The sequence below is a fragment of the Dasypus novemcinctus genome, chromosome 3 (assembly GCF_030445035.2).
Source record: "Dasypus novemcinctus isolate mDasNov1 chromosome 3, mDasNov1.1.hap2, whole genome shotgun sequence".
Lineage (NCBI taxonomy): Eukaryota > Metazoa > Chordata > Mammalia > Cingulata > Dasypodidae > Dasypus > Dasypus novemcinctus.
The window spans coordinates 123,916,652-123,939,277 of NC_080675.1; the positions used below are offsets into that span (position 1 = coordinate 123,916,652).

Here is a 22,626-nt window from a genome sequence, read left to right on the forward strand (position 1 = left end):
CTTCCCCTACTAATGCTAAGGGAAGGGACCCCAGCTGTTATTGATTACCCCACCAATAGTGGGGCCAGTGTTGAGGACTATTTGGAATATCCAGGGCCAAGGGGAAGTCCCAGAAAAAGAAACTGGGACCTCAAGGTCTCAGTGAGGTTTTGCAGCCATGTTGTCTGTTGGCCATCCTGTGGCTTGTCTTCTCCTCGTTGACCTGGCTAACTGCCTCATTCTTAAATTGTATCAAAAATAACCTTAATGATAACTCACTCCAGGAGAACTTTTTTAACACTTGGAGGTTGTTGGTAACCAGAATAGTATGATGGAGTCATCAAGTAAAATTTTTTTCAAGCATAAAGCATGTATTAAAGTTCTGCTGGTGAAATAGAATAGAGATAAAATTTCAAGGAGAAAAAAGAATAAAATACTCGCAGTTGTTTAAAGAACATCCTGCTTGTGTAGTTTTTAAATGGATAATGATGGATATTATATCACTGTCGTATTTTTATTATATTGGATACATTTAAAAGAGGGATTTAACAGGTTAATTTGAAAATGTCAGTAAGTACGGTACCTAGAAATTTTATCTGTATTAGTCAGGGTTCTCCAGAGAAACAGAACCAAGAAGATATAGCTATATATTTTATCACACAGAGGTCTGGCAACCATGGTAGGTGATCAGACTGGGCAGGAATATTATTTTACTCAAACTCGGGAAGGGAATGAATATATAGATGTATATATGCATATATATATGTATGCATATATACATATAGAGAGAGATTTTTTTTTATAAGTAATTGTGGACAAGACTGAGCTCCTTAGGGCAGGTTATAAGCTAGAAACGCCAGTGAAGGTATTGAAGTCATTACTCCAAATTCTCCAGGGGAATCTGGCTGGTTGGAAATTCTGGCAAGAGCCAATGTTGAAGTTGAGACAGAAATTCTTCTGAAAGACCTCCAGCTTATTCGATGAGGAGACTCCCCACATTGCAGAGGGCAATCTGCTGTGTTGATTGTGGATACAAGGTCCTATCTATGAAATAGCATCATCGTAACAAGCAGGGCCAGTGCTTGACCAAACAACTTGACACCATAACCTAGCCAAGCTGACACATAAAATGAACCACCGCAGTATCTTTCCCAACTATTTAGCATTAAAGTGAAAATTACTTTCCATCAAATTAAAAAGTATGCAAGGAGGTACATAGTTTTTAAAAATTCTTATGAGGGTATATGAACAAAAGATGTGAGCTCTAGAACAGAATGTTAGAAATGGTGGTGGTAGAAAGAGCAGAGCTTGGAATCAGGCTAGCAAAATGCGCCTGCTTCACCAGACATTTAGAGGGAAAACAGCAAAGTTTGGTACAGAGTCAGCACTCGGTTCATTCCACCAGCACCTGCTCTGTGCTGCCAGTGTGCTAGGCAGTGGGCAAACAGTAGGCCTTAAACAGACAAGAAGGCCCTGCTCTCCTGGCACGTACTTTCTAATGAGCACTTATTTAGCAGATCCATTGCTTCCATGTAATTCGTGTGTGCTGCATATCTAGGGAGCCTTTAAAAATATTTTATTCTCAAGCAGTTTTTAGGAGCTGTGACTACAGTGAAATGACTCATTCTTTGATTTTTCCAGAAACAGACCCATCTAGATTGTATTGTTTCCATCAGAATAATCACCTGAGGGGGCATATCCTTATTTCAGTGACAGGACCATTACTCAAAAATCTTAAAGCTTTTTTCTTTGGAACTGACTTTGAAGCACGCAGCACAATCTTTTAGACAGCCCTACTGCTTGTAAATATTTGTCTTTGGAGGACGAATTTGATCTTTTGGGCACAAAGGTCATTCGCCTAGCGGTCTGATGGCCATGGTAGTAATCAGACTGAGCAGGAATATTATTTGTCTCAAACTCTGGCAGAGCTGAGTCAGGAAGTTGGGGCTTTTTCATGGTAAACCAAGAGCCAGGAAATGCCATTACTTCCTTTTATGTCCTGCACGATGACTGTGGTTTGCCCCCAGGCTTGACGATTAAATCCTGGCCATGTCAGGGTCTCGTGGCTGTGGAGTTTCTTGAAGACTCTGTGGTCTCTGACTTTGGGGAGAGCGCTTCCAGGGTTATGGGTGCCGTGGTGCCTACGGCTTTGGTTCTGCTGGTCCTGCTGCATCTACCCCTCTCCAGGCCTGTAGCCAGCAAAGGCCCAAGTACAGAAGAAGTAGCTGTCCTGGAAGGACAGGGTTCCAAGGCTGGGCCAGTCTGAGAGGGGGCAGGCATGTGGAGGGAATGCTGGGGCCTGTGTTTAAATTGTGTTTGTTTTTTGAGTCTGTGTCTGTAGGGCCTGAGTGTCCAGTGATGAATCACTGTCCACTGAGGGAATGAAGTTGGGAGGGAATACAAGATTTGGAGGGGCCAGAACAGGCAGAGCAGAAGTTGGCATGCCTGGCCCTCTGTCTGTCTGTGCTGTCTCTCATATCTGTCACTTCCATGAGGCCATGGAACACTGGACAGAAGCTTTAACTGAACCCTAGGGTTCTGTGAGATCCTAGAGGGCCCTCAATCTCAAAGGAAGCTCGACTTTTCTTAGTAGAAGTTTGGTGTGCACTATACTGTTTTTCTTATTCTGCAGTATTTCTGTTATTTTTACTCCATCCCTGTGCCTAAAACTGAGCTAGGTGCCATGGGAGACTTTGTCTCTGTCCTCAGGCAACTCAAACCCCCTTGGGAAGATAAGAGTAATAGGCATACATACTGTAGTCAAGGATGGCCAGGGAGTTTGGTATCAAATGCCAACTCCAGCCAACTGGCGACTCCATGGAGTATATCATCAAATCTAAAATACCATCAGTTGTAGGATAACATTTTTTATATGCTCTTAGGAAAGAGAAAAAGTGCTGCTAATTAAAGTAGAAGCCATTGCCTTCTTATTACTTAGAGTTTTTAATTTATACCTATTGAAAGAGCAATTTTAGACTTACTTAGACATAGTGGGTTTGTTTTTTTTTCTTAACATATATTGCTTCCTTCTTTCATTTAGAGGAAAGTGTCAGTGAAATAAATTGGTTACAGTTTTTCTGTGGCTCCTTCACATTCAGAATCTGATTTATCTGAAGCTTTTTTGACTCAGAATCTCTGATGTCTGTGTTTTCTGCAAAATGCCATTCTCTACACCATCAAGAGCATTGATGAGGCACTGTTTCTTACAAGAGTGCTCTACAATTATTTCCTGGCTTTTCTCCCAAATGGGACACATTCTGTAAATTGACGTGTACAGAGGTTATGACAATCATAGCTCAGCTGCCACCTGGCAGCAGTGACTGTAAAACACATCCCAATTTCCAAGATGTCAAATATGGAAAAAATGCAACCTAGACTCAATGAGGTGTGGATTCTGAGACTTAGTCAAAAAGACTGCCATGATGATCTGCAGTGAAGATGGAGTTGGCATTAGTGCTAGCATCTTGCCAATAAGCAATAATCTGCTCCTGCATAATTTGCAAAGCGGAATGATTACCAGTGCAATTGCAGTTGTCTTTGAGCTAGTAGTCAGGAAGACTTTATTCATGAAGTAGGTTTTAAAGGTGAGATCTGGCCTGGATAGGAGAAAACCATTTCCAGCAAAGGGAAGAGTGTGAGCATACTTTATAGGTTCAGAAGTGGAAACAAGCATGTCACATGGAGAGGGCAGTGGGGTGGGGTTTAATTAGAAAGTTGTGGGATAGAAAAGCTTGAACTTTTACTCAAGTGCAAGTTAATGTGTTTCACTTGCCAAAACAATAAATAGTTGTCACATTTCTATAACTTTTCTTTCTTTACTATAGGTCCCGATGTCTTTAGTTCAAAGAGCCTTGCCCTTCAAGCCCAGAAGAAGATTCTGAGCAAAATAGCCAGCAAAACTGTGGCAAATATGTTGATAGATGACACCAGCAGTGAGATCTTTGATGAGCTCTACAAAATCACCAGAGAGCACACCCACAGCAAGAAGGAAGCCCACAAGATCATGAAAGACTTAATCAAGGTGGCAATCAAAATTGGGATCCTCTACCGAAACAACCAGTTCAACCAGGAGGAGATTGTTATCGTGGAGAAGTTCAGGAAGAAGCTGAACCAGACCGCCATGACCGTCGTCAGCTTCTATGAGGTGGAGTACACCTTCGACAGGAACGTGCTCTCCCAGCTTCTGCATGAGTGCAAGGACCTGGTACATGCCCTGGTGCAGCGACACCTGACGCCCAGGACCCACAGGCGCATCAGCCATGTCTTCAACCACCTGGCAGATGTGGAGTTCCTCTCCACCCTCTACAATCTGGATGGGGACTGTAGGCCCAGCCTCAAGAGGATTTGTGATGGAATCCATAAATTGCTAGATGAGAAAGTCCTTTGAATGCCTTCCCTCCTTCTGGACTTGGCTACTTTAAAGTTACAGCACCCAGTGTGGTCCAGGTGAGAATCAGAAAAACAAGAGGAAACCCATATCAGAGATGTCAACCTTCTGTCCTAGTCATTCTTCTGATGCTAATGCTGTCCTGACATCAAGTGTGTGTAACCCCAGAGTGCTCTGAAGAGGTCTGTACTTAAAATCACCTTTGTTTGCAAGCTCAAAAACATTTAATCCATTCTAAGCAGTAAGGCTGCTCTGCTCATCAAGGTGAGGTCCATTTAACAGCTCCCCTTTGGAGTGGAAGGAGACCTGACCAGGAGTGAGGAGCATGGATTGGGTTCCCAGCTCCTCCAGTTACGACCCTGTGTTCTTTATTCTGGAACCATGATGCCTGCCTGCCTACCTCACAGGGCTGTTGTGAGGATCAAAAGAGATGATGTGTATTCCTGCTTTCCAAAACTCTAATGCAAGGTCTTACTATTTTCTTTCCTAGTATGAAAGAGATAAACCTGGATCTAGACTATTAAGCAGAGTAGAAGAAAAGAATAGTATCTAATAGGCTGGGTTTGCAATCTGTCTCTAGATGCACTGTTTCAAACAAAATAAAGACAAATCCAAGGTGTGAAAAAGTATAGCTTCAAATTAGGAATATGCTTTCATAAAAGCCCTGTTTTCTAGGTCTTAGATGTGCAGGTCTGTGATCCTACAGAAGGAGATTTTCCATGGGGCAGGGTGGGCTGTGGTGGGGGGAATAGTTTCTCATCCATAGCGCAGAAGTGACAAAGTACTGTGCTACTGCAGGACTGGCCTTGCCTCATCTGGGAGGCGCCATCCATGAGGCACAGGGAGGGTTTATTCGGTATACCTGGGAGAATAGGACAGAATGAACCCCTGTCCATCTTTCTTGGCCCTTCACAGTCATTTTGTGCTATTTTCTCTGGTTCGTTAATAAATTGAAATTACCCTTCAAACAAGAGATCTTGGAGTTGTGATTCCAAAGTAAAATTTCTTGAAGTTGGATATGTTAAGAATAACAGGATTAAAAGAAAGAAGAAAATGAAAGCACAAGAGCTCTGCACTTAGGCTGACAGCAGCCTCAGATCTTAGGGGAAGGAGCCTCAAGGGGAGCAAGCCTGGAGCAGAGTCTGCATGTGGGTCAGTGGGAAGCCAGCACACAGACATGGGTGCTGCCCCAACCACTTTCTCTGCATGTATCACAGCCTGGCTTTCACAGTGATGCATCTTGCATCTTTTCACCCTAGTCTTAGGATGAAAATGTATGGTAATATGTTTATTTCCTTTTAATATTGTCTGGAATGTGCCACTTTGAAAGACTTGCTTCTCCTCCCACTCTCCCCTCTGTTCTTTTGTAACTGATGATAGTGTAAAAATACCATACTAACTCAGCCCCATGGCTTATCTCACCCGTGGTCTGTCCCCAGCAGGAGCATCTCAAGATGGTTTGTGGGAGGGTGTGGAATGATGTCCATTGAACCTACACTGGCTATTCACTCTTAACTGGCCGCTGTGATCAACATCAATGCAAACCATCCAACAAAGTTCTTTAGCCAAAGTCTCCCTAAATTAGTTCATAGGAAGGATGTCAAGTGGGGACTATAGAATAGTTAAATCAGCCCCTGTTTTCCATATTTGCTAACCATGGCCTAGCCTTTCCTCAAAGATGCAAAGGCTAAACAGTGATGCACATCTGGGCTGAGGTGGCAGGTGATTTTTGGGCAGTGCTGGGGGAAGCTTCTGGCAGCAGGTCCCCCTTCCTTCCCACCTGCTTGCTAGGCAGAGGTTTAGCAGAGATGAATTTTCAGATACAGAGTCCTGAGTGCCTGGCCAGTGTACTCTCTAGTTCTAGAGATGGTTCTAGAAGCAGGTTCTTTTCTCATTAAGTGAGTGGGTCTTTACAGAGAATTCAGACCCAGAAGGAATAGGTGGAACTCTCTTCTTTCCACACAGTAGAGAAGAAGGGAGGATCCCCACCAGAGAGGGTTGCAAGTTATCCCACTCTGTAGGCCACAGCATACAGCACTGGTGGCAAAAGAGGACCACATTGGGTTCTGGTGCCCATGAGTCTCTGAGGAACCAGGCCCCTTCTGTTCTGGCCAGGGAAAGATCAGCACTTCTACCAGTAGGTCTCAGCAAGTGCAGTGGCAGAGTGTGGAACCAAAATATATTCTTTTGCCTTAGACTTCTCCAGTGGATCCTCTCTTGCAAGGCCAGCTGGTGTAAGCTGAGCTTATCAACAGTAATGTATGGGCTGCCTAGGCACAAGTCCTCCAAAAACATAGAGCCAAACCAATCCCATGTGTGCATTTTAAACATACCATTGGCATCTGAACTGAGTTTTATCTCCCAAGTTTCATCAACCAGCCAAAAAGCCTACAAAGTTAAAATGCTCTACATAACAATATAGTGACCAAAAAAAGAATCTCATGACACAGTCATAGTGGTATATCCTAAGGACTCCAACCACATCACTTGGCCCTGAAAAACCTGTTTGGGCTGAAAAACATGGAAGTCTGCAGACACTTTCAAAGACAGGACTCTAGATGTACATTTATGCTCAGAACTCTGCAGAATTTTCAATAATGAGGATCTACAAAAGCAAAGTTATTATAGAATATCTACATTTAGATTTAAAAGGCTACCATTTCACACAATTGGGAATGGTAACTAATTTCAAAGAAGCAACAGTGAATAAAAAAAAGAAAATCACTCAATTGGTTAAGCCCCACACAAACTTCAGAGAGCAAAGCCAAAGGTTTGACAAAAGTTTGGCTCAGTCAAGTATAGAAAGGCAACTCATTCTTTTAAAAGGGTTGGGGAGGCAGGAGTAGCATGTAAGTCATCTGGAAGCATCACTGGGTTCTCGACCCTCCCTGAATGCTCAGCTCTGTCCTGTGGGAAGACCCCACAGGCTTGTGCTGAAATTTCCACCTGCCCCTTGGTCTGTGTCCTTTCTCATGTATCTAAAACCTGCAGAAACACCTTCCCTGCCTGCTGCCATCTGCCATGTGCCTGGATCATTCTTCCTCCCTGCATTTACATCTGTGACTCCTGACACCCTCAGTAACTCCAGGTCTCTGCACAGTGACAAAGCAGAATGAAAAGACTTTTCCATCTGTGCTTCTCCTCCTAGCTCCCATCTCCCCCATCTGTACAAGTTTCAGAAGCAAATCAGTAAATTCGCTGGCTGTTCCAATGAACTTGTATCCATTTATGTTTTTTTTTTTTTAAAGGAGCTCAAGTCAGGCCTACATACTTCCTGCCCCCAATATCTTTGGGGCTTTTTTTTTTTTTTAAATCAATGTGGTCCCAGATGTCAAGAACAAAGCCAATCTGAAAATTCTAGATCAGCTTACTTTGACTTAGTTTAGGAAGATGTAGCATTAACAAGAGCTGTTCAACGATAGAATGGGATGTTGAAGATAGAATCATGAATCAGATGGGCCCTGGAGGAGAGGGGCACCAAGACTCTCCCAAACTCAGGGTTGTAGGGTCTAATGGATTTCTTTCGTTCAGTCTGACCCTACTAACTGAGCCATAGCCCAAGCTCAGCCAACCTCCTGTTCTTTCCTTAGATGGAGGTCATGCTTATTAGGGAGAAAGACTCTTCTACAACAGTGTTCCTCAAAATGGCATCTTTGGATCCCTAAAATTTCTGAAGAGAAGTGCAGAGGGGATCTGTGAGTTCTAAAAGGAGTTTTTAGGTTTTTGCTTCATTTTGACATCTTGAAAAACATCAAAAGCAACGTAAGTACATTTTGAATCATGTGGGGATGACTATCGATAGCCAAGTGATGCCATCTGGTTTCAGGTTCTGAGTTTCTCTGTGTTTAAATGTCATTAGTGCTGATTGATTACCTCAAGTAAAAGAAAAGAATTTAACCTAATGCGTTTCTCATAGTAGGCCTGGCCATGCCCTAGGGGTCTGCAGACATAGCTTTGAGGGGGCCTCAATTTAAGTTCTCAATTTTAAGAAACATTGCTACAACTTATGGAAGTAGAAGATTGTGGAGAATGAGTGTCACCTTGCCCATGACTGACAAAATTGTAGGGGCTCAAAGGTTAAGGGGTGAATGAGTGGGGGCGGGCATACAGGCTTTTTGCAGAAAGAGGGGGGCTCCTACATGTCCTGTCTGCCCTTTGAAAACTGGCAGGAAAGACTACCACATAGAAAGCAGAGAACTGACCGACCAATCCTGGCAATGCTAATCATTAATCTCAAATTCAAATGAGTGGCCATCCCTGGATAAATCAGGCACTCTTCCTCCCATGAAACGGAGTAGAGGAGAAATCTGGTGAAGAAGAGAAGTCATCTGCACTTGCCCCCAGCAGCAGACTCACTGGTGTGCAGACAGGAGTCCCAGGCATCACGAGTTTGTGTTGCTCCAGCATCCTGGGAACTTACTCCTGACAAATCAGGTGCATGGCACTCAGATACTGATGGAATCAAATTCCTCCGAGTCCCATAAAAAGGGCCAGCCAAAGCAAGCACTGTCCCATGCCCGCAGCACCTCTGGTGCTGCCACTACCCTTTGCTTTCCCTCACCTGTCATTTTGCTGAGCTGAGCTGGGCTGGTCTCTATAGGCAAGGGGCCCTGGCAGCCCACCCAGGCTGCCAGGCCTCCCAAGCAGTGATAGAGAGCTCCTTTTAGCTGACTACTAAGGCCATTCTGGGCCAGTTCCAAGGACAAGGGAGTGTGGGGTTTGGCTCCCACCTCGAGGAGGTGCTGGGTGGGAGCCAGAACTTGGCACAGAATGAGTGCTGAAAGCTAGTGGAGAAGGGGCAAATAGGTTATGCTGCAGAGAGAAAGACTCTGCAAGGCTCCGTCACTTGTGAAGGAAGAGCTCATGGGCTGGTCCCCAGACTGTGATTTGAGCTCCTTCTGCCTCCCAGGCCTCCCAGAGCAGCCGGCCTCCCTTCCAGGTGGGTCTTGTTTCCTCTCAGTGATGAACAGGGCTGCCCCTACTCTGTGTCTCACAACTTCATTTTAGTAATAGATTGTTGGGTTAAAGGTGTTACTTTGGGTTTTGTTTTCTTGTCAGCTCCCACAGGCAGCAGAAAGTGTAGAATATGAAACTAGCCTTGAGGCAGGAGTTTCTAGTTCACTGTCTCATTAACCTGGTGATTTCCTTATACTTCACCTCTTTGAGCCTCACTTTCCTCAACTGTAAAAGGAAAGAGTTGTAATAAGTCTCTAAGAACCCTTCTAGTTCCATAGTTCTGTGTTCTGAGCATCTTAGGAAAGAAGCTCTGGACATTTCTTCATTGTAGGTTTCTTAGAAGGGAAGGTAATTAAACAAAGCAGTACCTTCCAAATAGACTGACAAATGGCTCCTCAATGAAATTCTTTAGGACTTTTAATCATAGATCTAAGTTTATGGATTTCAAAGGGAAAAGCTTTAAACCAGAATATGCAAAGTAAATTCCAGACTCCATAAAGACCTGGGAACTGCACACTGTGGGCCAAGGCAGTGGCCAGTCAACCACTCAGCAGGAGCCTGCTGGGATTCACCCCTACTGAGATACACATTTCAGTTGAAATTGTGTCAGACTCCAGTTGAAATTGTGTCAGACAGAAAGTGTATCTGTCTCTGGACAGATAACAAGAGCAAATTCATGAAAATATCATTACTGTTTTGAGTCAAATATCATTGGAAATAATCAGATTTATTTTAAATATATTAATAAAGCCAATCCCCCAAAAAATGAAAGATTTTGTGGAGATCTAAGACTGTATTAGCATATAAAAGTTGATCTTTTCCTCCCAATATTACAAATAAGAATTTCTCAGTATTGGATTTACTCTACAGTTTTGGATTCAGAGCAAGAAAATTCCAGTTACAGACAGATTCTGACTCTTGGTGCGGAACTGCATGCTAAGTCGAGCCTCCAGCATCGTCTGTGATCCCCACCTCGACTTGCCTTAAAAAGCCCCTCAATTTCCTTAACAGGGGTGGTCTTTATGGGGAGGTGGATTCTGTGCCATGTAAGGAAGACCAAGCTGACAGCAAGAGTTGCCTGGGGTTGGCAGCTGCCTCATCATCCTGCCTCCCACCACTGGGTGCAGAGAAAGACAAGGGCCCTTTGCTGGGGGAGCTATAGGAGAATTCAGGCATTACATAGTGCAGGTCCTCAAAGTGCAGACCCACCATGAACCACCTACATCAGAATTATTGGAGATGTGGGAATGATTCTGTTAAAAATGAAGAACCCACATCCAACCCCCAGAACCTCTGGAGGGAAGGTCTGGGAAAATGCAGGTCAAAAGCTCCCTGGTGATTTCTAGACGTGGTAACTGTGCACTGACCCCAGGCTGGATTTGAAATCCTTTGCATCTCAAATTCTCTCGTTCTCAGGAAATGTAATTCCCTCGGAATTATTTTTACCTCCTGCTTTTCCAGCTTTGAAATTGAGACCATCCCATTTCCCCTTGTGTCCATGAGGCACCCTCTGGGACGTGCTCACCCCTATGCTGTTGTCCTCCTCATGTATTGCCTCCCCAAGTTCTCTCAGCAAGCCTTGTCCTCCCCAGTTGCAAGCACCTGAAGGACCGCTGCCTACTCTGCAGTGGGTACAGTCAGTGATCCCCAATGCCCAGAGCCTAGGCTAGGCTGGGAAGAGTGGCACGAGGTGACCCGTATTGTCCTGGCAAAGCTGTTTCACATTTGCTGCATTTTCCCCCATTTCTCATCTTTCAATTAATATACCTTCTAAATCATTCTCTGAATTTTTTCTTCTAAGTTCAGTGATCTCTGATGCTGAAATGCTCAGAATTATATTTAGTCCTGTTTCCCCAGGAAGAATAAACAGGGTCCCTAGGGGGCACATTAAAAATGTCTACCTGCTAGTTCCCTCTTTGGCTTTTTTCTTTCCAAGCCACCCTCTCCAGTATTGCTGAACGACCTGCAAACACCAGCGTTAGGAAGGATTAGTCCTGGAACCTAGAAGTCAAAGGGGTCAGAAAGGGCCCCCTGGGTTACATGCCTTTCTTTCAGCTAGTGGAGAAACAGAATTTTTAAATAGAGCCTGGGCTCAGATCAGCCAGCCGTGAGGTTCATGACTGGGAGGGAGAAGAGGAGCCAGGGAAATTTCCCAACCCCAATGGGTACAACCCCAAGTGGTACAACACTATACATTTGTTGCCACATGGTTGCAAGTTGATCAGGACTAACCTATCCCTTCACTGCCCTATTTAAGCTCTCTTTGAGCAAAGGAGAGCTGCCTTTTACCAGAAGGAAAAAAGAAAGGGACTTCATCTCATAAAGAGACCTTAGAGTCAAGGGGACAAAAAATAATTAGGGGGCTCCGGTCACGTTGTGGAGGTGGAATGCTCACAGGCCTCCCCAAAGGGCCAGTTTCCCCTCACTGCAGGTCCTGTAGCCCAGGGCTATGGTTGCTGATTTACAAGTCCGCTCCAGAGTTGAGGAGGGCCTTGCAAAAGTGAGGCGCTGCCCCAGGCCTTATGTCTCTAATTGACAATCACCTCCCAGCTGCTGAGTCAGGTTCTCAGGCCCAGTCTGGCCACTTCCTCCAACTCAAGTCCGCAGAATTCAGCAGGTCCCTCTCTCCATCCTACGTCTAGAGGTCCCTTCCACTATCATTTGGAAGGAGCAGGGAATTTAAAATATTTTTTTCTCCTGGCTGCTCCACACATGGGTCATCTGCCTGACTGCCCCTTGCCCCTGCCTGTCTATATGTCTGACCTCCCGTCTCCCTGCTCCACCCCACTCCTTTGGTGTTCAGACCATTGAAATCATGAATTCGGCTCAGCAAAGGGCATCAGTCCATGTCAGGACTCATCAGTCCAGAGAAACCAGGACTTTGTAATGCGGGCTCATCTCTTCAAATCTCTCTAACTCCTCTTCACTATTTTGTAGGCACTCATTTTCACATTTTCTGCCTAATTTTCTACCATGTGATTTTAAAAAAACAGAGAGAGACCTTCAGCCAGGGCATGGGGGTGCACACACACTTGTGTATGTACAAGCACTGTTTCTTTTCTAACTTCCAACTATAGCAAAAAAAAATTTTTATTCCCTTCTAAAAGTTAAATCCACTTGGCAAATTTCCCCAAATACTTTTTTTAAAAAGATTTACTTCATTTATTCATGCCCCCCTCATTGTTTGTGCTTGCTGTCTGCTCTCTCTGTCCATTCATTGTGTGTTCGTCTTTTTTTAGGAGGCACCAGAAATCGAACCCGGGACCTCCCATGTGAAAGGGAGACGTCCAGTCGCCTACGCCACATCCACTCCCAGCTTGTTGTTCTCTCCTTGGGTTTCCTTGTCATGTCATCTTGTTGCATCATCTTGTTGTGCCAGCTCACCGCATCAGCCCATCACATCAGACCCCAAATTCTTTGAGTTAACTGGAAACAATAAGATTGACTGAAAGATTTTTGGCAAAAGTATTCATCTCTAAGAACTTGAGCAGGGGAAACCAGCCCATTAGCACGCATGCTTGATGCCTCTGAGCCTGCAGCGAGCCTCAGACCATTGCTAGTGGAGGGAAAAGGTAGTGACATTTCACCTTCCACCTCACCTCTTCCCTCATCCTCTGATTGACACTGGTCTAATTAACATCAAATTGGTATGAGGGGAGATTCTAGGCCCCTTCATCCAGGAGGAAACTGCAGCTTGACTGAGCTGCTGAACTTGATATTTGTAAGGAACAGATTCCCTGGCTCTCCTCCCCCACCTAGTAAATGCCCAGGAAGAAAAGGCCGATGGGAGTGGGTGACCCGCACAGTTGTGGCTGGCCAGTTCCTTACTGGCCTGTGAGTTCCCAGAGGAAACGCAAACAAATCAGACCGTACTTGGCTGCTGGCCAATGAATCATTGAACTTCTTCATTAAAATGTCTTTAAAACTTTGCGGCTGGCCCAAATCTTTTGCTCCAGCATAGTAACTGCTGGACCTCAAGTCTCTCTGTTTAGGAAAGCAGTGTGTCTGTGGCATTTGAATAAGGGTGTTTATGTCAGAAATGGTTCCCTGCGTTCCACCTGGTTCTATAAGGTCATTATCCTTCCCAAAAATCTAGCCTCTGTTCCTATACCTCTTATAGCTACTGTTAGGTGTATTTATTAGTGAATGTCCCTAACTCTTCTTTCTTGTAAGCCCCCAGTTGGGTCTTTTGAAAGGCCATAGAGGTTGATGAGTTTCCACTGAAACCAGGACAAGAGAACCAAACTCTCCAGCAGGAGGTGATTAAAAAGTATTGATTACTGGTATTTACTAACCACTGTGGTCTGGCGCTACTGCCATTTAAAAAAAAAAACTAAGGAATTGGTGAGATCTAAGGCATAGCTTTTTCTTGTCTGCAAAATGATTGATGAGATTCTTTTTTCATTCTGCTTTCGTTGCTGCCTGCTTCCAAAGCAGAGTGTATGCCAGATACCTGCTCTCCAAAGCCACATCTCTTGCCCTTATAATAGAGGACTCAGGAGAAAGAAGAACCAAGTTTTCCAGATATAGGCATTTCCCTTAGTCCCATATGTTCTCCAAATCGATACCCTCACCACTTCTACTTCTGCATCTTCCTGGAAATAATTTTATTGAGTCCACTCTGAATCTAAAAAAGGAAATCTGGAGCTCAAGGCAACTGTTAGTAAACCACTAAGCAGGTTTTCTTTTCAAATGACCATATCACCATTTTACCTATCCAACATGGACATTTAAATTCAAACAGCATACAGCTGCAGGCAAGAGTCCCGTCCACCAGCCATGTGGGATCAAAGCCCCCTCTCAGTTGAGAGGTGGAATGGGCACTGCCGTCCCAGGGTCCTCAGGATGGAGGAATAAAGTATGGATTAGAGTGGACCTACTGGTACTCTACTATAGAGTTATTGTGACTCTAGCAATGGAGGAAATTATATCACTGATGTGGAGACAGTGGCCACAGGAGTTGCTGAAGGTAGGGAGAGGGAAAAGGATGTGTGATATGGGGGCGTTTTCGGGGCTTGGAGTTGTCCTGAATGATATTGCAAGGACAGATGCAGGACATTATATATTCCGCCATAACCCACTGAATGGACTGGGAGAGAGTGTGAACTACAATGTAAACTATAAACCATGCTGTGTAGCAGTGCTCCAAATTGTGTTCATTAATTGCAATGAATGTACCACATTAATGAAAGAAGTCGTTGATGTGGGAAATGTGGGGTGTGGGGAGTGGGGCATATGGGAATCTCCTATATTTTTTAATGTGACATTTTGTGTGATCTGTGTATCTTTTAAAAATAAATAAAAAACATTTTTTAAAAAATTTCAAACACCAGCCTGAACCCGCCAGTGGACCTCATGAGGATACTAGATTTTAACCTCCACAACCTGATATCTGCCTGCTCCAAACCTGTAACACATCTGGAAAGTTTTCTCCAGAGAATCCTAATAGCTGGAAAAGTAATGTGAGATCAGGGAGGATTCCAGTCTCACATAAAGAAGAGCGAATCACAGATCAAATCTTAGACATATTTTTTTTAGGAAACTGTAGTGAATGATCATTGCTAACCTATTTCCATAACTGCTCCCTTAATTAACAGCTTGGTAGACTCAGGCCCAAACTGTTAATTTTCACCTGAATGACTTTTAGTGACAATAGATGGGAACCAACTCAGCATTAATTTTCTTTTATGGCACACTTCCAGGCATGTCACAGGGCACTGAGTGTTGTAAAATAGAATGTTTGTTACTCTTAAAGTACCAGCGTAAATTTATATGCACATAAATGCAGTGGGTCTAGTATCTTTGGATACAACCAAATCATTTATAAAAGTGGACATCATTAACCAGAGGAAAAAGGAGGTTTTAAAGCTGCTTGCTCTTGGAGTCTCTAGTCAGACAGCCTTTCTTTTTGGACTGGTAGCAATTCACATACCATCATCTCAAAAAAGATTTATATTAGCCACCCATAACACAATTTCACATTCTGTCATAATATTTGTGAATTAAATGTGATACTTGACTTCATTTTGTTCTGTTTTCATTTTTTCCCCATCATTATATTCATATATTTACATGGAAATTTCAAAAAATCACCAGAACTCGGTTGGGAGTAGGCAAATTATGAGACCAGATGAAATAACATATTCATAGATATTTACGGGATTGTAACTTTCTAAAGCACTATGAAGGCAACTCCTCATATGAAGCTGTGATTGCCAGTGCTAGTGTTTACAGCAAGACATAAATGAACCTGTTGAATGCCTATTTGGGGTAAAGGATGCTTTAGGGCTTTGAAGGAATCCCGTGCTGTGGGTCACTCTGCTTGACATTGTTTCTTCTTCCCAGGAAATTCTGGATAAGCCATTTAAGAGGAGGCTGATTTGGAGAGAGGTAGCCAAGGCTACATGTGAGGGGTGAAGTCACTGTCACCTGCCCAGGTAAAGAGTGGATTCAGATGCTCTCATGTTGTAGCATGTCCTCCCTCAAGCTGCCTTGAGGCAGCTGGGAATTCACAAAGTCATGCATTTGCTTCTACTCCTTTCCTCACCCCTCTCCTTCCTCTGCCTCTCTCTTTGTTCTAGGTCTCCCTTCTGCCTAATCACTTTGGAGTTCACACACAATTATCTGCCCTAATCTCTCCATCTTCACTTTGTAGGGACATCCATCCCTGCCTCTCCCCAGCCATGAAGCCAAAGTCCTCCTCCATCCTACATTTTTACTGCTACAAAATGGCATGTAGCTATTCTGCTGATCAATAAGCCTTGCTTGGAAACCCACTTTAGAAAAATAAGTGCCCAAAACCCTCTGCTAGTTTCAAACTATAGCATATCTGAGCCCGTTTTGCCTTGTTTTCAGCTTCCCAAATTCTGGTCAGTTTAGGAAAATGGAATTTTCTCAGCAGCAAGAACCAGCTTTATATAAGCAGTGCATGCTTGGTGAGGTTTTAAGAGTTGCCAAGAAAGTCATTCTTTTGAGAGATTCCATTTTTGGGGACCTCCTTTTTTGAGTAAAGCATCATATTACCATAAATTTCTGTGCAAAGTTCAAATGTTCCTGAGGATACACAATTGTTCGTTATCATACCAGAACGCCTTAGCAAAACAGGATGTCAGAAAGCCAGCTGTTTTCTTGGGGAAAAATGTTAATGAGACACTGACGTGGCAATTTTTGTTAGGAGATAGATGGAAGATGTATGAGACACACAAAATTCAGGGAGGGTTGGCTCAATCCCCCCAAGTAGATTACAATAATAGAATGATATGGGCAACGTTAAGCACCTAAGGACCACAGGCCACCAGTTGCTAGGGGGTATGTTTTACCTCAAAGCACTTCCAAGAAGGGAGTCAGTCACCACTAGAGACAGGGAAACCATATATCCTGGTTTGCCGAGGACAATCCTGATATAATCCAGTTGTCCTGAAATCCCATCTTTATTAGCATATGTCCTGGAATTGTCATCTTTTCAGGAAGTATTATTATTAACAATTGCATTTAAATGAGCTGGGATGGGTTTGGTAGATTTCCACTTAGTACTATCAGTTTCCACCATGGTTTCTGTTAGAGGCCTATGTGCAATGAACAGATTTCTCACTTTACTACTAAGGGAAGATGGCCAGCTGATTTCTCTTTTCCCAACTTTTTCCTGACACTACATAATTAATACCCCCCCTTTCAAAGATGGCTTCCACAGTGTGCACTGATAAAACACTGGGGTTTTTTTTAAGTGCACTTCTATACTAGTGACTAGAGCCAGCTAATAGCTTGTCTTGGGAGACTGTGGAAAAATTATTTGTCACTGTTATCAGCCTATGGTACCTTAGCTGGTGCCACAGTCTCTGCAATGAACAAAGTATCCAGACCACTAATTGGAAGGGCCAGCAAGAAGTTGTTAGAATTTGTGTAACTGAAATATGTGAGGGGAATAGCAGTGGAGCATATAAAAAAGGTTTTCTGAATGCTCTTGATATTATGATTTTGTCATTTTTATGTGATGTTAATCTATAAATATATATTTTATTGTTTGATAACACTTTTATATTTTGCAATATATCCTTTCAGCAACAATGAACTCAAAAATGAATGTAAATTGATAATGAAAAATTAAGTACCAAATTTCAGTTTCTCAAGAAAATTGTTGATGAATATGTAATTTGCACAAAATGTTTGTAGATATTTAACATCCGCTATTGTGATATTACTGACTGCACGAGAATTAGAAGATAAATCTACAGGGAAGTGAATGTGACTCAGGTGACTGGACTCCCACTTACCACATGGGAGGTCGCTGGTTTGGATCCTGGTGCCTCCTAAAGTAGACAGCGAGCTGGCATGATGGCCAGGCGTGGCAAGCTGACACAACCAGAGTCACAAGAAGAAAAAAACCATAATGGGAGACACAACAAAGCAAGGAGCAGAGATTCCCAGTGCATCCTAAAGAAGACAGCAAGCTGATGCAACAGGCATATGCAGCAACAACATGATACAGCAAGAGATGTGGGGAGGAAAACTGAATGAGAGACACAACAAAGCAGGGAACAAAGGTGGCTCTAGCAATTAGGCACCACCTCCCACATCAGAGGTCCTGGGTTAAGCTCCCAGTGCCTCCTAAAGAAACAAGGAAGACAGACACAGCAAGTAAAAAACAACAAGGGGGTAGGGAGAAATAAATAATTTTTTTAAAAAAGAAGACAAATCTACAAAGAAGCGTCAGAATCAGGAAGCAGATGTGGGTCAAGCAATTGGGCTTCCGTCTACCATATGGGAGGTCCAGAGTTCAATTCCTGGGGCCTCCTGGTAAAGGCAAGCTGGCCTGCACAGGAGCGCTGGCCCGCACAGGGGTTCTGGCCTCTACAGCAAGCTGATCCAAGCAGAGAGCTGGCACGGCAAGATGACACAAAGGAGAGACAAAAAGAGACCCAACAGACCAGGGAGCTGAGGTGGCACAAGAGATTGAGCACCTTTCTCCCACTCGAGAAGGTCCCAGAATCTGTTCCTGGTGCTGTGTAAAGAGAATACAGGCAGACACAGAAGACTGACACAAAAGAATGACACAGAGAACAAACACAGAGAGCAGACAATGGGCGGGGCAGGTGGGAGGATAAATAAATAAATCTTTTTTTAAAATTTGCTTTAAAAAAGTGTAAGAATCAACTTCAAAAGTTAACAGCTATTATAAGATGACTACACCCAAAGACAATGATTTACCCTGGGCAGCTACACAAGGTGTGTTTACATATCACTCTGCAAAACACTCTTCACTTAGATCAAATGAGTCCCCTTTTAAATTGGTTTTGCCCATTTTCCCTTCTAAGTTTTTTCCTATGAATAGACAAAAACTTAATTGATAGCAGAACTTTGCAAAAAGTTAAATACAAGTTTAATACTAGTGTCATCAGATGCTTCAAATGCCAATAATTTCTCAAATTTTTCATTTAATTAACAGTTTTAAAATGTTTATTCTGTCAAAAGTGAAACACCTGACATTTTTATAACTGTTACTCTAAATTCACATTGAAGATAGAATTATTTATTTTTGCAATGATAATATAAATACAAATTTGATAGAGTGTAGCATTGTGGTAAAATAAGTGTTTTTAATAAATTAACAATTTATAGAGCAATAATATCTTTGGAAGGGACAGTGGTGCACACATAATTCATAATACAATATCATTAATAAATTGTGACATTCTGCCATTTGAAATGGAAACTGTAGTTATCAAAATTTACATATATTTATATGCAGAATAACTGAACTACAAATTTTTTGTGATAAAGGTTATGTTGAATTTTTTTTAAATGGCCTCAGTATGGTAGTACATACTTCTCTCTTTAGTATCCATCATTAACCAGATTTCAAATGTGTTGGAGTCTTTTTTTTTTTTTAAGGAGGCACCTGAGATTGAACCTGGGACCTCACATATGGGAAGCAGGAGCCCAACCACTGAGCTACATTCACTTCCCATGTTGAAATCTTTGAAGAATTACTTTTGAAGTCAACTTAAGTCTCCAAAATGGCATTGAACTTTTACAGAGATGAGACCTCTAAATTTTGGTTTCACTTTGTTCAAAATCATTTGGAAATCTTCCTCAAATGAAGTGCTAAAATTTCAGTTTTTGAAGCTTTTATCAAAGTGCAGTTATGGAAAACAAAGCTTGCAATCAGAAAGGCAATGAAATATAGTTGTATAAAATCAAGAGAGAAACTGAACCAATTAAATGATAAGCACATAAATGGTATGCAAGATTTAATTCTGCAATTCTATAACTGTACTTTGAAATATTTTGACTTACGGAAGGATCTTTTGATGAAGCTCCAATTTGTAATTGAGTAAATTTATATTCTATAGTAATTCGATAGCATCTAAATTTGGGGGGAAAACACTCGAAAAAGGCATACACAAAAATAATTATTTGGCAAGTTGTTTTATAAAAATATTTGCCAAGGAAAGATGCCCTAAATGGAGCTGAAGAACAATATCTGTGAAAACATTTGATTGAAATATTTACAGTTTTCAATACAAAATAAAATGAACATATCCTACGTGTAGTAGAACTTCATGAGTTTACCTCAGCACTTATACCTCAGGTACCTCAGCACTTATACAGATAATAGCTCTTAATTAAAAATATTAGGGTCAAAACTTCCAACAAAGAAAAAACCCAGAACCACATAGCTTCACTGGTGATTTCTACAAAATGTTTAAAGATGTATTAACACCAAGCTTTTCAAACTCTTCAGAAAAATAGAAGAAAAGGGAACATTTCCTATCCCATTCTATAAGGCTGGTATTAACATAGCAAAGTCAGATAAAAATGTCCCAAGAAAAGAAAACTACAGACCAATATCCCTTATGAATATAGATGCAAAAAAGCTTCAATAAAATTCTGGCAAACTGAATCCAACAGCATATACGAAGGGTTGTACACCATGACTAAGTGGGATTTATCCCAGGAATCAAGGTTGGTTTGATATATGAAAATCGATCAATGGAATACATCATATTGGTAGAATAAGGAAAAAAACACAATTATCTCAAAAATGCAGAAAAAGCATTTGACAAAATCCATGATAAAACACTCAACAAACTAGGTATAGAAAGGAAATTCATCAATCCGGTAAAAGGCATCTATGAAAAAACCCACAGTTAACATCATATTTAATGTTGAGAAAATGAAAACTTTCATTCTAAAATTAGGCTCAAGACAGGAATGTACATGCTTGCCACTTCTGTTTAACATTGCAGTGGTGGTTCTAGCCAGAGCAATTAGGAAAGAAAAAGAAATAAAAGACATCCAAATTATAATGGAAGAAATAAAACTAGCTCATTTGCAAATGGCATGATATTATATATAGAATCTACAAAAGTATCTATTACATAATAAACAAGACCAACAGTTACAGGATACAAACAAACAAAAAAAGTTGGAAATTTATACACTAACAATGAACAATCTGAAAATGAAATTAAGAAAACAGTTCTACTTATAATAGCATTAAAAGGATTAAAATACTTAGGAATAAATTTAACCAAAGAAGTGGGAGATTTATTCACTGAAAACTGCAAAATATAATTTAAGAAATTTAAAAAGATATAAATAAAAGGAAAGATGGTTCATGTTCATAGATTGGAAGACTTAATATTTTTCCAAAGGCAATAGTCCCTAAATTGATCTATTGGTTTAATACAATCCTTATCAAAATTCAAAATGCCTTTTTTCCCCCCAGAAATAAACAAGCAGATCATAAATCACATCATGGGACACAGAATAGCCAAAGAAATCTTGAGAAAAAAGAATGAAGTTGGAGGACTCACATTTCCTGATCTCAATGCCTAATACAAAGATAAAGTAATCAAGACAGTATGGGGCGGCAGACTTGGCCTAGTGGTTAGGGCGTCCGTCTACCACATGAGAGGTCAACGGTTCAAACCCCGGGCCTCCTTGTCCCGTGTGGAGCTGGCCCATGCACAACGCTGATGCGCGCAAGGAGTGCCCTGCCACGCAGGGGTGTCCCCTGCGTAGGGGAGCCCCATGAGCAAGGAGTGCGCCCCATAAGGAGAGCTGCCCAGTGCGAAAGAAAGTGCAGCCTGCCCAGGAATGGTGCCACACACGGAGAGCTGACACAAGATGACGCAACAAAAAGAAACAGATTCCTGTGCCGCTGACAACAATAGAAGTGGACAAAGAAGACGCAGCAAATAGACACAGAAAACAAACAACTGGGGCGGGGGGGGCGGGGGGGGGGCGGAGTGGGGGAAAGGGGAGAGAAATAAATAAATAAATAAATCTTAAAAAAAATAAAAAAAGACAGTATGGTACTGGCATATGACAAATATAAGCAAATGGAATAGAATTGAAAGCCTGGAAATAAATCATACACTTGGGCTCAAGATGCCAAGGATGATTCAATGAGGAAAGAAAAGCCTTTTCAGCAAGTGGTGCTGGGACAACTGTATATACATATGTAAAAAAAACTGGATCTGGACCCCTATCTTACACCATAACAAAACAACTCAAAATGAATTGAAATTCTAACTATAAGTGCTAAAATGATGAAACTCTTAGAATGAAACTTAGATCATGAAAATCTTCATGACCCTTAGATTAAGTAAGAGTTTCTTAGAAATTATATAAAAACATCAAAGAAAAAATACATAAATTGGACTTCATCAAAATAAAAACCTTCAAAGGACTCTGTCAAGAAAGTGAAATCCAGAATATATAAAGAACACAACTCAACAATAAAAAGACAGATAACCCAATTTTAAAATTGGCAAAGGATTCAAATAGACATTTCTTCAAGGAAGAATTTTTAAATGGACAATGAGCATATGGTGAAAGGTTCAACTCATTAATCATTAGGGAAATGCAAATCAAAACCACAATGAAAAACCACTTCATACTCATTAGGATGGCTATTTTTAAAAAAAAACACAGACAATAACAAGTATTTGGTGAGGATGCAGAGAATTGAAACTCTTATACATTGCTGGTGGGAATGAAAAATGGTACAGCTTCTGCAGAAATCAGATTAGCAGTTCCTCAAAAAAGTAAGCATAGAATTATATTATTCAGAAATTCTATTTATAGTTATAGGTGATGATAAGACTAATGTGTCACCTTGGTCAGTTGCTTGCCCAGTTGTTTGGTCAAGCAACCACTGGGCTAACTGTAATTTAGGGCATTTCATGGACTTTAATCATCAGTGAGTTGATTGCATAGCTGGCTTGTTGTATCTATAATCAACTAAAGAGATTGTCATCAACAATGATGAGTGACGTGTCATCCAATCAGCTGAAGAC

At 41.8% G+C, this 22,626-nt stretch overlaps 1 protein-coding gene across 1 annotated transcript in view; it reads left to right on the forward strand.

The window, feature by feature from the left end:
• The window catches only part of TNFAIP8L3 (TNF alpha induced protein 8 like 3), a 54,058-nt gene extending 38,712 nt beyond the window's left edge, over positions 1-15,346 (forward strand). Inside the window, exon 2 of the mRNA XM_058290175.2 lies at positions 3,804-15,346. Coding sequence (XP_058146158.2) covers positions 3,804-4,366 — 563 coding nt within the window. The 3' untranslated portion in view covers positions 4,367-15,346. The remainder of the gene's footprint in view (positions 1-3,803) is intronic.
• Positions 15,347-22,626: the final 7,280 nt, after the last annotated feature.